Source organism: Echiichthys vipera (genome assembly GCF_963691815.1).
Source record: "Echiichthys vipera genome assembly, chromosome: 3".
NCBI lineage: Eukaryota > Metazoa > Chordata > Actinopteri > Perciformes > Trachinidae > Echiichthys > Echiichthys vipera.
Genome location: NC_139828.1, coordinates 20,762,701 through 20,776,478, shown reverse-complemented (window position 1 = coordinate 20,776,478; position 13,778 = coordinate 20,762,701). Strand labels below are relative to the sequence as shown.

The 13,778-nt window shown below is 42.2% G+C and overlaps 1 protein-coding gene across 2 annotated transcripts; it reads right to left on the bottom strand.

Moving 5' to 3' along the window:
• Positions 1–467: 467 nt before the first annotated feature.
• Positions 468–9,818, bottom strand: LOC310966451 (nuclear receptor subfamily 2 group F member 6-like). Of its 2 annotated transcripts, none has more exons than XM_083940182.1 (5): positions 9,136–9,818; positions 7,961–8,055; positions 4,589–4,923; positions 3,656–3,902; positions 468–2,866 (listed from the first exon to the last, which is right to left on the bottom strand). In XM_083940182.1, the coding sequence occupies exons 1-5, from the start codon at positions 9,402–9,404 to the stop codon at positions 2,592–2,594; spliced, it is 1,221 nt and encodes a 406-aa protein (XP_083796308.1). In that variant the 5' UTR covers positions 9,405–9,818; the 3' UTR covers positions 468–2,591. The 2 variants fall into 2 exon arrangements, with proteins under 2 accessions (XP_083796308.1, XP_083796309.1); XM_083940183.1 differs by having other exon boundaries at positions 4,589–4,920.
• Between the last annotated feature and the right edge of the window lie 3,960 nt (positions 9,819–13,778).

The window sequence follows — 13,778 nt, the reverse complement described above, 5'->3', positions numbered from 1 at the left end:
GGTGTAGTTTACATAGACCTGTTGACTCAGCTGCTACTTATCACAACACTGTCCCTTTATCAGCACCTCTCACTTTACCGTGTCATCTGTGTCCACATACTCTCATATTTGTATATGTATATGTATTCTATTTTAGTTCATGTAACTCTTACCTGTATGTATTTGTGTTGTTTCTATTGTAGTGCTGTAACTACTGCATTTCACAATCTATAGTTCTGAGAGGCAAAGGTGCCATCTTCAAATGTCTTGTTTTGTCCGATCAACAGTGTAAAACATATTATCAATCATATCAATATAGAATTATATGAAACAGAAAAGCTTCACATTGCCGAGCTGGAGCAAATATTTGGCAGTATTTGAACTTGAGACAAGTGCTTCATTATTTCAGCTTAAACAATAAGATTACTGGCAAAGTGTTTCTGACTATCACAGATGTGTGCAGTGTCGAATGTCATCCACACAAGGAATGTGCGTAATTTTTATTTCTCTTAATGCAAAAATAACCAGTCATATGAACTTCTTTTGCATTTTTTTAGGTTAGCATGGTCGTAAAAACATGCTTCTTTTAAAAGTAAAGCTACACAGTTTAAACACTATTGTTTATATTCCAACAAATAACACAAGGTGATTCACAGACAGCTTGAAGAGCTGTTGGTAAATTTGTTTGACAGCATCAGGGATCATTGTTGCCTTTTTTTTTTTAAATAGGCAACACAAAAAGTCAAACCAAAAACACATTTGTCTCCACATTGTCTTTCATTTCAGTCATTTTTTTGGCAAGTGACATTTGTCACATTGAGCTGCACTTAATGGCAATAACACTCATGAATGTGACTATTTAGTACCCTTTATCTTAGTACCAACAAACACCATACCCTTTACAACACTTACAACCTTTTGAGTACCTTGCACAAGCATAACGATTATGTTAAAGTTACCTCTGTCAACTTAAGGCCGTGCTTTAACACACTGCTTTTAAAATGGAACCACAAATGAAAGAAAATGAAAATGAACTACCTCACCTTTATAAAAGTAAAGGGAACGTCTCTAGCTTTCAGAGATTAATCACTAGGATTACTTCTGTAAATGATACCTGTGAGTCAAACTTTGGGTGTCCTCTTACATTGAGCACATGGACATTGAACATTTCAAAACTTTTTTGGCCTGGACAGACACGTTCACATGGGAATATTATTGTTTATGGTTTCTATGATAACGATGCCTTGATCCCTTTATATTTATCTTTAGCACATGGATGTACAATCTTTGTCTCTGAAAACATGAGGTAATAATGTTTGACATGGATGTGACTGTCTGAGGAGCCAAGCTGTGTTTGAGTGCATTCACCTCCACTTCCTGTTGCGAGAACATTGTCGTATGATATACTATATTACAGGAGCATTTTGGGAGTACAGACAATATGGAGCTAGACCCACAGCTGGTTAGCTTAGCTTAAAATAAAGACTGGCCAGCCTGGCTCTGTCCAAAGGTAACAAAATCTCCCTACCAGCACTTCCAAAACTCATCAGCTCATAAATTACATTTCCTTTGGTAAATCTGCACAAAAAACAATGTGTAAAAATGACAATTTGCATTTCTCTTGGGGATATTTGGCTGGCTGTTGCAACCAGTGGAGACTCCAGAACGTTACTGGTCTCTGGCCAAGAAAAAGTCTAGCACATAATCCCCGTAAAACATGCAGCACCTTTGTTATCTTTGAACAGAGCCAGGTTAGCTGTTAACCAGTCTCTAAGCTAAATTAACCAGCTTCATATTTACTGTGCAGGCTAGTACGTAGAATAGATCTTCTCATCTAACTGTAAGAAAACGCATTCACATATTTCCCTTAACTTCTCCTTAAAGTACATAACATACAAAATACCTTGTAGCATCTCAGGTATGCCTTGTATATACAGTACTTCATATAGCACAATATAAAACAGCATAATATACAATGCTTGTGCCTTTTCTTTCTTTTCATGCTGTATAAGGTGATACTTTCATACATCTTCACAAACACATTTGGTAATAAAGACTGATATTTTATCCAACTTATCACACAAGACAACTTAGGTATGATCTGCACGGCATGTTGCAGATATAAAACTCTGCCTGTAAAAGTGGCACTGCTATGGCTTCATTTTGACTGAAAAACAAAGCAGAGGGGAAACACGCAGAGCCTGGCTTCAAACTGGGTCACATTAGGGGTGCTATGGGAAGAGGTAGTATGGGCACATGGCCTCATGTTAGAGTCTGCACTTGAATTAAGAATGAGACAAATAGAGATCAGACAGAGGTCAGAGCAAACTGACAAGTGCTGCAAACACACATATATATGTATGTGTGTGTGTTTGTATATTTATAAAGTAAATTACACATTTTTGTTTCCCTGAACGCAGTTTGATTTCCACCAAACTTTACAGAGCTAATGTGGGAAAAGTTGACCTCTACATTCAAATACAAGGACCTTTAATGTCGGAGATCCCAGTTTGTATTCATAACATTGAGTTTGCACTTTGAATGTAATCTCTGTGAGCTCTGATTCCTCACAATCTGATCTCAGTCTGTCTCGCTCTGGAGTCAGTGGGATGTCACTGTCCCGGTACGTAGGGCCAGCTGATGGAACTCCCTGATAGCTGCATGTCTCGGATCAGCGTCTCGATGGGTGTCTTTCCCACCAGCCGCATGAAGAAGAGCTGGGAGATGAGGTTGGCCGGCACGGCGCGCAGAGCCGGGAGGCGCAGCAGTAAGCGGCCAAAGCGCTGAGGCTGGTTGGGGTACTGCAACCTCTCGTACTCTGTTAGGGCGACCTGGGCTTTCTCCTGCAGGGACTCCACATGGGCTGGGTCTGTTAGACCGCATGCATCTGTGAGGCAGACAAACAAAAGATAATCACAATTTGGGTTTTCTATTGGTCTGCATTTGCACATTTTGTATTTTACGCGTGTGGCTTTTTTACTCCTATGTGAATTTGAATAGGAAACTCATGCTTTCCATAAATGTTTGGTCCCTTTAAGGAATAGTTTGAACTTGGGAATTAGATTAGAATATCAATCCTATTTTTATATCTGCATGATAAATATGAAACTATATGGCTATTAAGTCTGACGTAACACACTTTCAAAATACAATTTCCACGCTCCGTTGAAACTAAACGGACACAACGGCCGAACATGTGAACAATTACGATCACCTCTAACGTCAGTTAGACACTTTATTCATCCATAAGAAAGAGGCAAAATGACAATTACGTTGCTTTTTTAAAAACTCAGATCTCTTCAAACAACGGGGGACACGGCACTGCTGTGTTGTAGAAAGACGAGGCTTGGACCCAGAAATCATAGCTGGTTCCCTGTTTCTAGTCTGTAGCTTCATATTCAATGGATATGGAAGTGATATCAACCTTTTCATATAGCTCTGACTCTAAAAAGTGCACACCAAATTCTCTTTATTTATCCTTCTTCAGTGAGGTCAGAGGACACATTCAGTCAAATCAAAGGAACCCTGGAGCTGGTGGGGCTTAATGTCTTACTGGCCTAACACCAGACAGTTTTGTTTTGGTCTTTATAAAGACACTTGGGATCAGTTTACAGTAATGCGACCAGTTACAGTAGCTCTCATCCCTCAGATAACCTTGCTACAAAACCAGACCTACCAGGGGAAAAGAGTGCGATGGCTTTGAGGCAGCTGTACTCGGCCGTATCCACCTGCAGCCTGTTCAGCTTGTCCACCTGGTCCTGGAAAACCCGGACCTGGTCCATGAAGGACACCACGCGCTCAGCAGACATGGGAGCTGAGTGAAACCCGGCAGCTGCCAGCAGAGGAGCCATGTGTAGAGGCAGAGCAGACTGAGCTGCATTCAGGATGAAGAGCTCGCTCCAGCTCAGCCTCAGAAGCGCCACCTGTAGGGTTGATTAAGAAAGGGTTGCTTAGAGTCCTGAGTCCTGATGGGGCTTTTTCCAAAGTAGAACATTATGACCCGGCATAGTAGGGAGTAGAAGCACAGGCGTTACTATAATGACATAAATGATGGCTCAAGTGAGCCATGACAGTCAGCATGTGGCAGAAACCTGAAACTGAAGCAGCTAAATAGAATTCAGCCATCGTTCATTGTGCTATTTACACCTGTGCTTTTCCTATTGTGACATGCCAACATGTCTGATGGGAAAGATCTGGAGGCCAGGACCAGCAGAGGAGTCCCAAGATAAATCGAAGGGGCCCAACCAAGACAAGTAAAGGGATAAGAAAAAAAAAATTGGAAACTTTGGATACTTTCATCTCTTCAGTGAGATGATTGACTTGAGAGTCAATTAGCACATCGTTATTTAATTTAAAACTTCATTTGAAGCCTCTGTTCCCAAGGCAACATTGAATTTTGGAGTCAACTGTTTGATTTGAAGGCTCAGGGCAAATAGACAAGTCTATGGGGGGGGGGGGGGGGGGGGGTTCAAGATTTGTTTATGAGTATGAAACTATAATTCATGGTTTAGACTGAAAAGACAGGTATAAGTGTATATTAAAATGTCAGCTTCTGTTGTTTAAGATGTACTATTTGCACCTAAATTTTAAGAAACTTGTCCTGACTGACCTGCTCTGAGACAGGCAGTTCTGGGAAGTAGGGGATATTTCTGGCCCACTCGATGGTGCTAAAGAGGAGCCGGGCGGCCAGCTCACAGATACTGTCGATGCCCATGACGGAGGCTCCACTCGCAGATGCCTGCATCTGTGCCTGATTGTACGGGGTCCCATATCGGCTGCTGGGGTATGGCTCAGCCCGGAGGAGCTGGGAGATGAGCTCTGACACCGGCTGCCCGTTGAAGTAGTCCGCCCCGATGTGACCTGGCCCTGCACCTCCAACCCCGCCTGCCAAGGAGTTGGGACTGATACCTGAGTGAGATGGAGGGATTCGGCCTCTCTGGACTGCTGCAGATGGAGAGGGAGGAGAGAATGAGAATCAGATCCAGGGACTGGAGATCCTGATGGAGGTACTGTATGTGCGCTATCTGACCGACAATTGTCTCTAGAGTGTGTTGTGGTTCTCTTCTCGTCTTTCTAACTTTCTAACAAGATTTTAAACTATGTATATAGCTTAACAATGTTCTAAATCTCATGAAAAAACTTTCTCCTTCTAATTTCAGAAACAAATATAATATCTCTCTATATATGGCTTTCTTTGGAGAGCAACAATTTTGGAAATGCCAGTACTTAAAGCAGCTATAGCGTGTGTTTCGCTGACTGGGTTAAAGGAGAAGCAGACATTTCCAGGTAATGTGGAAACAGTGCGACCTGCGTCACGGGCCTGTCTGGTGCATTAATAACCCGGCTCAATATAACCCCTGGCACACTGTCACCTCAGTGCACATTATGTATGGGACGGCAGCTTGTGGTGTCCGCTGACACAGACTGAAATACAAGTACGGTTGTAGGCGACTTAAATACAATTACAAATGCTTTTGAAATAGTTTATGATGTGATAATGAGGTTAGAATTGCTGGAATGAAAATAATTACACCGGGTGGAATGAGAATCCTCTTATATTACGACTAATAAACCTTGCAGGAATTAAGCAAATCATAACTGTAATTAAAACGATGTATATATATATATATATACACACACACGTACATAGAGACACAGATGTCTCAGTGGGTTCTGACAGTGTTGTCAACTTGTTGTTTTTTCTGTTATGTACATCAAACACAGTTGCCCCCTCGTCCCTGAAGCTCAACAGCTGCAGGGAGTTGAGCTCCAGGGTGAAAACATGCTTTGGTTGACAGTATAAATATTTTGCTTGGATCGCTGGTAAATGTCAGTGGCTGTTTCTGTCAAAGTAAGCATTTTCTCTGCGACCAGCCCATTTCATTCTGATATTTATGTATTCATGTGGGTTTTTTACTGGGTATTTGTGCTTCACGATGTTTGTACGTGAATCAGGCTGGTTTGTCGGTATGTAAAGGAAAGGATATGATTGGTTTAAACCTCGGTGCTGGAAAAGTGACTGCGTACGTTCAAGGGTTGAATTGGGATTTGTTATTTACAAACTGTAAATAACAAAAAAGGAGGTGAAACAACCCTCTGCTCTTAACACTAAAACACTAGTCAAACTCTTTCTAGATGGCAGTGTGCAAAACAGCTGATGAAAATCATTTTTTGTGTAAGTGAACTCCTGTGTATCGGTATCAAATATGGGAATAGAGTTATCGCCACAAAGTAGAGAACAATCATACAAAGTAATATAAATTGAACAGTCTTTTTCATAGTTAGACTGCAATGAAATCACAAACCTTTCCATGACTTTGAGGTGACCATGATCTATAGATTACACAGTACTCTGCTCCTCTCTCATCACCTGCCCTGATTATGATGAACAATCTAACAACAGATTAAAAATGCACTTGAGCGAGCTTTGCCATTCAGATGAGTGCTTTTACATCAAGAGAGGAAAATATGATTGGATTACCGGGCGAACATATCACAGAAGATAACAATGGTACTGTCTATCCATAGTATAGTGTCCCTATGTCACCATCCTCACACACTGCTTCCGCTGGCCTGTACGTGTGCTGGTAACGAGGTGTTTACATTTACCTTACCTTTTGTGTTGCTTTATTTAATACCGGTAACGCACTTATTTACTTCATTCACCAGTCACTCGCATGTTACGCGCTATGGCCCAGTCAAACCCCGTAAGGGTCCCTGGTGTGCGCTGATTAACCCTTAACCTGAGGCCGTTACAAACTGCCACCTATTGGCATAAATGTGCACAACACATAAACAAAAAAAATGAACAATCTGGCTCCTTCACGATCTAAGTCAGATAAGTGGTGATGTCTGGCAGACCATTTAAAGAAGGCTGTACGTTTTCACATCTTTGCTTCTTTCACTTTAACACTTAACCTCTGACCAAGTTCATTTTCATCCATTAGCTAATTATAGCTAGCGAATGGTCCAACCAGTCTGCATTAAGTTACCTTGCCATGGTGTCATTCGAGTTGCTCTGATATCCTGTCGGTTAGTTTAGCTAACTCGAACTACAGCTAGCCTGCTAATGCTAGCTTAAAGTAACAGTTAGCTAACGTAACCAAAGATTGGAGGAGACCTGCAGAGTAATTTACATTCTGGCATTCAACCTGTCCGTTTCTGACTTGTTTCTCCCTACCTTTGAAATCCTCTAATCACTCTCTGCCATCTGTGCTGACTGACTGACTTGACACGTTTGCGGGAAGCGAATTTTTCCCCCTAGGATGGCGAAGTCATGACCCACCCTACTTCGCGTTCAGGCCGTTCAGGCATGAGCAGTGTGATTGGTTAGGTTTAGGGCCAGGACATCAGGGTAAGCCAATCGGAGACAGGGTACGGGGACATGGATTCAGGTCATGTCTTCGCCATTCTAGGAAAAAAATTGTGTTGGTAGATTCTAGAATGTTGTCATCACCATGGTAATCACCAAACCAAACTGGCAAACACTTAAGCAGCTAGCCATAGCTAGCTACCTATGAACACAGATGTCTATGAAGGGGGTTCAGGTTAAGTTTAGGTATAGAGTCTTATCTCAATAACGAGTCACGTCTTCATGTATAATGAATTATAAAGTAGATTATTGCTGTGCTCATATATAGTCATCTTCATATATATTCACTACCTTTTATTCGAAACGAATGATAGTGAACCAAAACAGTAAAGTTGTGGGCCGTAAAAAGATGCTGAAAGATGCTAAAAAGGTCCATGGAGCTGAGGGGGACTACAGAGGTGGGTGATACATTTTTGTGGGTTTGTCATTATGTCTCATATAGTCATTTACTCTATTGTTAAGATTATAAAAATCAATTAGTACAGCTTTAAGGACCTTCCACTAATGTGAAACTTAAAAGTACAACAGTGGAAAACTAATTAATGTGAGTACTAATGCTTGACAAACACCTTTAGCCTGTTGTGAACATGGATGGCGGAGCTTTGATACCTTCTTTGCGCATCCCAACACGGAAACATTTCTTCAGACGACAGTATTGGCACTGGTTGCGGTGATGCTGGTCGATTTGGCATTCTCGATTTGATCTGAACAAAGGAAAAAAATGATATAACATAAATAATAGCACATCTATTTCCTATTAGTAAATGAAAAATAGTTTTTAAAAAAAAACTTCAAGGGGTTAAGGAAAAGAAGTTTGCATTTACATCTTGCCCCCCCCCCCCCACCCCCCTCACTAGTGAGTGAACTGTTTGAGCTGGCGTTGTTGAAAAGCCATCAAGGCTGTGACCTTTGTAAATCATCGCTCTTACACGCCCTTGTGTTGCCTTTTAAAGCAGAACGAGGTCTGCCAACATTTCACGGAGAGACCTTTTTAATCCCGGTGAAGAGGTGGAAAACTGACTGAAAGGACACCTTCTCTTCACAGTTAGTACATTATTATGTGGAAGAAATCACTACATCCAGAGGCTGAGAGTAGTCTTACAAAGAGCAGAGAATTGAGTTGCAACATTATGTTCCTGCGGTGAAGAATAATGGGAACGTTGACCTTCTGAGGCAATCCATCCTCACATGACTGACCTTCAGGGCTTTCATTTCTTTTCTTTTTTCCCCCCTTAGGCTGTTTGTGAGACATATTCAAGGTTGGAGCGTATCACTCTGGAGTGAGAAATGGAATAAGCTTCTGTATCTTTCATGCATGTACTTGGCTTAAGAAAGACGGCGACACTCTTCTCTACGCCGGCTACATTTAGCATTCATAAGCACTATATAAACATTTAATAAATGGTTTTTAATACACTGTTTTGTAGTTGTATGCAAATAAAATACAATATATGCGTTTATTAATGTACAGTACTTGTCAACAATTATAACTTCTCCTATAAAGACATGCCTTATATTATTACAACTGTGTTTGCTAAATTAATTATTTGTTGATAGACCAACCTCCACTTATGGGTGTCCAAGGGTGAAGTTATAATTTGCTGACAAATACATATCAGCTTACAATTACCTCTGAGTGTGTTATACCTTAACCATTCATTAAATGTAAAGGGAAATTTAAATAGAAGAGCGAGTGATGAAATTAATAAATGTGTCCTTTTAACTCGTCTCTTCAAACTATAAACAAAATAAGACGTCAGTGTGAATCTCCCAGCAGCCGTTACCTGCAGGAGTAGTTGAGGTTTCGCCTGATGCTCCTCTTAAAGAAGCTCTTACAGCCCTCGCAGGTGAACACGCCGTAGTGCTTCCCGCTGGACTTGTCCCCGCACACCACACAGTCCACCACGCAGGACTTGTCCTCGTCCCCGACGTCCACATCGCTGCTCCCGGCCTGAGGCGAGCTCTCCTCTTCCTCCCTCCTCAGGTAAGCCTTCTCCCCCAGTCCATTAGTGTCCCCGTTGGGGTTGCCCCATCCCCCGCTCACCATGGCCATGTTCTCTGAGTCACGCAGCCCTGTGAGTGGATCATACACAGACCCGCCCTGTCCCCCAGCTTCCCACTACCCTCAAAGTCCAAAAAACGGATTCCAGAAAAGAAAACAGTAGCTCCTAATTTGTAATAAAGGCAGGTTTTTGTCCAGAAAGATCGAGAAGTCGGATAAAAAGTCGTCCGGGACTCTCCCGCGTTGACCTTTCTCCCCTTTCCGTCTGGTTGCAATGACCTGGAGGTCCTTCCCAGTGCTGTTTTCTCTCCCCCTCTTCTTTAATTCCTCTGCTCGCTCTGTTCTTGTCTTTCACCCTTGTGTTCGCTGCCCTGACCTCCGTTCAATGGCTCCCGAGGTCTGAGAAAACTTCAGACACACATTGAGTGGTTCAGAGTTCAGGCTGGAGAAAAGGGTGCAGCCTTGCTCTTTTCACTGGAAACAATAAATTACACTTTGACTCCTTCTCTCTTTCTCCCTCCCTCCCACTTTCTCTCTTCGTCTCCCCCCCCCTGGAAGAAGTAAAAAGAAAAACACCTCACCTATCCCTGAACATAGTGACAGGGGACAAAACAGAGTCGCTCTCAGCCTCTCTCGGCACTCGACTTTCTCCCAAAAGAACAAGCAAGTGGGAGGAAAATAAAACACAGCTCTCCTTCAGGCAGGGTTAAACTGCCCTGCCCTCTCCTCCAACTTATAAACTAGTCCAACCAGTTCCTGCCGTGCAGAGGTGTTATCTGCTGATCTGAGGCAGTTCTAGTCCAGACTCACTCTTGACTTGTCGGGGCTGTTATAGAAGCAGAGGTGATAGTGATGAAGAGGAAAAATACAATACTATTTTGCTCTGGAAATACTCATATATCCCAAAAGAAAAAAACAAGACTTGTGGGGAGTTTTGGAAATTGTATTTTGTTTCTTTCTTAGGTATTCTGAGATGACACAACCACAGAGCCACTTCAGCTTTTAAGTATTAAAGTATCAGATACTCATAAACACCCCTGTGCCCAGTAAATAGCCAAAGCTATCCAGCTGAAAAACAGATTCCACGCTTGATATTAAATCACAAAGTGGTGAAAAAGACCACCCTCGCGTCACTCCTGGAATAACGTCTTTGCGGTCTCTGCAGCAAATAAGTCCTCCTCCTCTATGCCTGTGGTGAAATGATGTTTTCTTGTGGCTCCTCCAACTCGTCACACTCTGTGGTGTCAGGGGTTCAAATGTCACAGAAAACAAAAAGCAGAGTGGAGAAATCTCCTCACTCAAAGCTCTACAAAGTGTCGCCTCTTGTTTTGTCAGTGCTTGTCCATCCAGCAGTAACAACCAGAGGCCAGAAGCTCTCTGCATTCCCTGTCAGCAAGTCATGGTGTACTGTTGCACTCTTTGCTATTCTGCCCGTCCTTTCCCCCTTTTTTTTCCTCTTTTCTGCCTTTCTTTCTGCTGGCCCCGGCAGGAATAAATTAGGCAAACAAGCGCAGGAAAAACACGGTCATGGACCTTTTAGTGAAAGCCAGACGCTGCAGTGGAGAGCAGCCCAGAGATAGCCTCCTCTCCTGCTCCTCTCAATCCCCTCTCTGTGTGTCTGCCTCGCTCCCTCCTTTAGGGAGAGTGAGCGTGTGTCTGTGTGCTGAGGGATTTGACACTGCTATTCAAGCCCTGCCGTTGCCATGGCACTGGATGCCTTATAAGGCCAGCGGAGTCAAAGAGCACAGAATGGGCTGCAGCCACACACACACACACACACACACACACACACACACACGGAAAGAATGCCTGGCTGCCTGTTTCCCCCCTGACCCCGGGCCAGCCTGGGAGCAAAGGGGGAGTTAACCCCAACACTGCCGTTATACAAAGAGTGGAGCCTCAGGTCGGCACACAGCGAGCGCATGGCACTCACACTCATGTTCTCCACTTCACTCTAATCCCAAAGAATTCCTCAGACTTTGTCGACCCGAGAATAACCGGGGGGCTGTTGTTGTTGTTGTTGTTGTTGTTGAGTAACACGTCAAAAGGTAATATGATACGCCAGCGGCTCCCTTTCACACCTGCTGCACACACTCACAGGTCTGTATAAAGGATGCCAGAGACCCCGGATGGTGCTGCTTGTGTTTTTGCTTGTGTCTTTATGTCCATAAAGTTGTTGGACCGGCGAGACTGATGAAACCAAGAAATGTCAAAATCAAAGAAGATGTTCTGACTTTTAAAACCAGCCCAGTGCCCCCTGTACTGAACTACGTCCATACTTGATAATAATAATTAATGTCCAATGTCCAAGAGCCAACGTCCATACTGGATAATAATAATTAATGTCCAATGTCCAAGAGCCAACTCAGGAAGTAGTGTGCCCTATAATGTATTTAGTGAGGTGGAAAGTTAAGGTTGTGGAGGTCAGGAAATGAGTGGGCATGTGGCAAGCCCAGCCTTCATGCAAGAGACCAGATTTCACAGAACTGCAATTAACAATTGTGTTTTTATTAACTGTAACCACAATGTTTCCCTAATCTTAACCAGCTGTTTTAACTGCGGTTGCCCTCCTTTGCCTTTGCCTTTTTTGCGTTTAACATTTTTATTGGAGTATAAACATGAAACAAGGACGGTCAAGTACAATAAACATCTATATAACTAAAAGAAGAAAGAAAGGTCCAGGAGCAGGTGAGCAAATGCATGTGTGTGTGTTTGTTTACATGGAAGGAAGCTAAACCTTGGGTTTGCCTTTAAGGGCTATTATTGTAGTAAAGAAATGTTTCCCCTTTCAGATAATACGGTTTTATCCTCAATATCAATGCACAAAACCCCCTTGAGCGTCTGTATAAAATGCACCGGGCTTTCAACTGTAAACCCATCTGGACCCTCAGAGAAAGTGCTCCAGAAGTAAAGAATGAAAAAAAGTCAGGTAGTTTTGTTTATATTCACAATGTTAGCCTGGTGTTCCCCGTATTTAAAACTGCGACCTCTGTGGAGCGTCAGTTTGGGCTACCCAGTGCGTAGAAAAGTGACTTCAAGGGGTCCCGACAAAGTAAGAACATCTGAACACATACAAAATAGTTATTTTCTAGCATAATCCTGCCCATAGTTAGGGCATATACCACAGATTTATTTCTCTATTTACATTTTGATGGGAAATCTAAACCTTGAAAACATTGAAATAGAAACCTTTCCTGTGAAAAAGGAGGTGCTACGTACGTAAAGTGCACGCAAGTTGAAAGGAGGCGTTAGTGATAGATGATGGACGTGTGTGGGACTTTGACAGTGGTGTCCATGGTTCATTATCTTGCTAGGGTGGATATTATATGAAAACCATTCAGATACATTGTTAGTGAACGTTTGAAAGTTACATTAATAACACTTGATCCTTGCATCACTACATTTTCTACTAAATGTGTTTGCTGTTCCAGATTAGTAGTTTATAAATGTATTTTTAAGAGACAGGGTTACTTCTTTTTTTTTACAGTGTATCTCATGAAGAGTAAACTGATCTTTTATTAGGGTAAGGTACTGTTAACAGTCACATACCAATCCTGTTCTTTACTCATCTAGTTATAATTTGCGGTGTTACTCATCTATCGTCTTGGCAGTTGGCAACGCTCCTGTGGAATTTCTGGCATTCTTTATCTTCATACCAACAGCATTGTCATGCGAACGGGAGGACAAAATAAACAATCAGACCCTGCGACCAAGGTTTCCAATAACAGGAGGTATTCACTTCCAAGTATGCCTGGTTAAAAGAAACTCTATGTATCAAAAAATGTTTGCTCATCACATGGTTTTACAGGAATTCCCCCAGAATAACAAAACATTTTGTCCTTGTTTGCTTCAAAGGACTGTTTTGTCTCTCAGAGAAGTAGCAAAGGAGCAAAGAGTTAAAGGTTGGGGCAAGGCAGGAAGGGGAAGGATTTCTCTTACGCAATTTTGCATCAGTGACGTTAATTCAGCCTTTTTAAATGTGAGCATAAGGTAACTTTAACCCACATCCGTCACAGCGAGACTCATTGTGCATGGATAGGCCTTTTGTTTGGTTAAGAGGTTATCAGGGCCAAGCTAAGCTGCTGTAAGTTGAATTAGTGCTTTCCTTTAAGCCTCTATATATGTGTATTAGCAGAGGTCAGACCATGTGTGTTTGATATTTACTAATGAACCGTAAAGATTTGGTTGTGGAACAAAATATCTTATGTCTAACTGTCATCTTTTGTTGTTGTTGTTGTTGCTTAAAAGCGCTCAAATTTTAGTGAATGACAAACACCTTTCTGGAAAGGAATATGAGCCTTAGAGGAGAATAAAATGTCCATGTTGCTTTTACAGTGACATCCAACCACATAAACATGCAAGTTTCTTAGATGCCGGTGTCACTGTGAGTTACTAAAATTAAATATATATGTGCTGCTCCTTTAT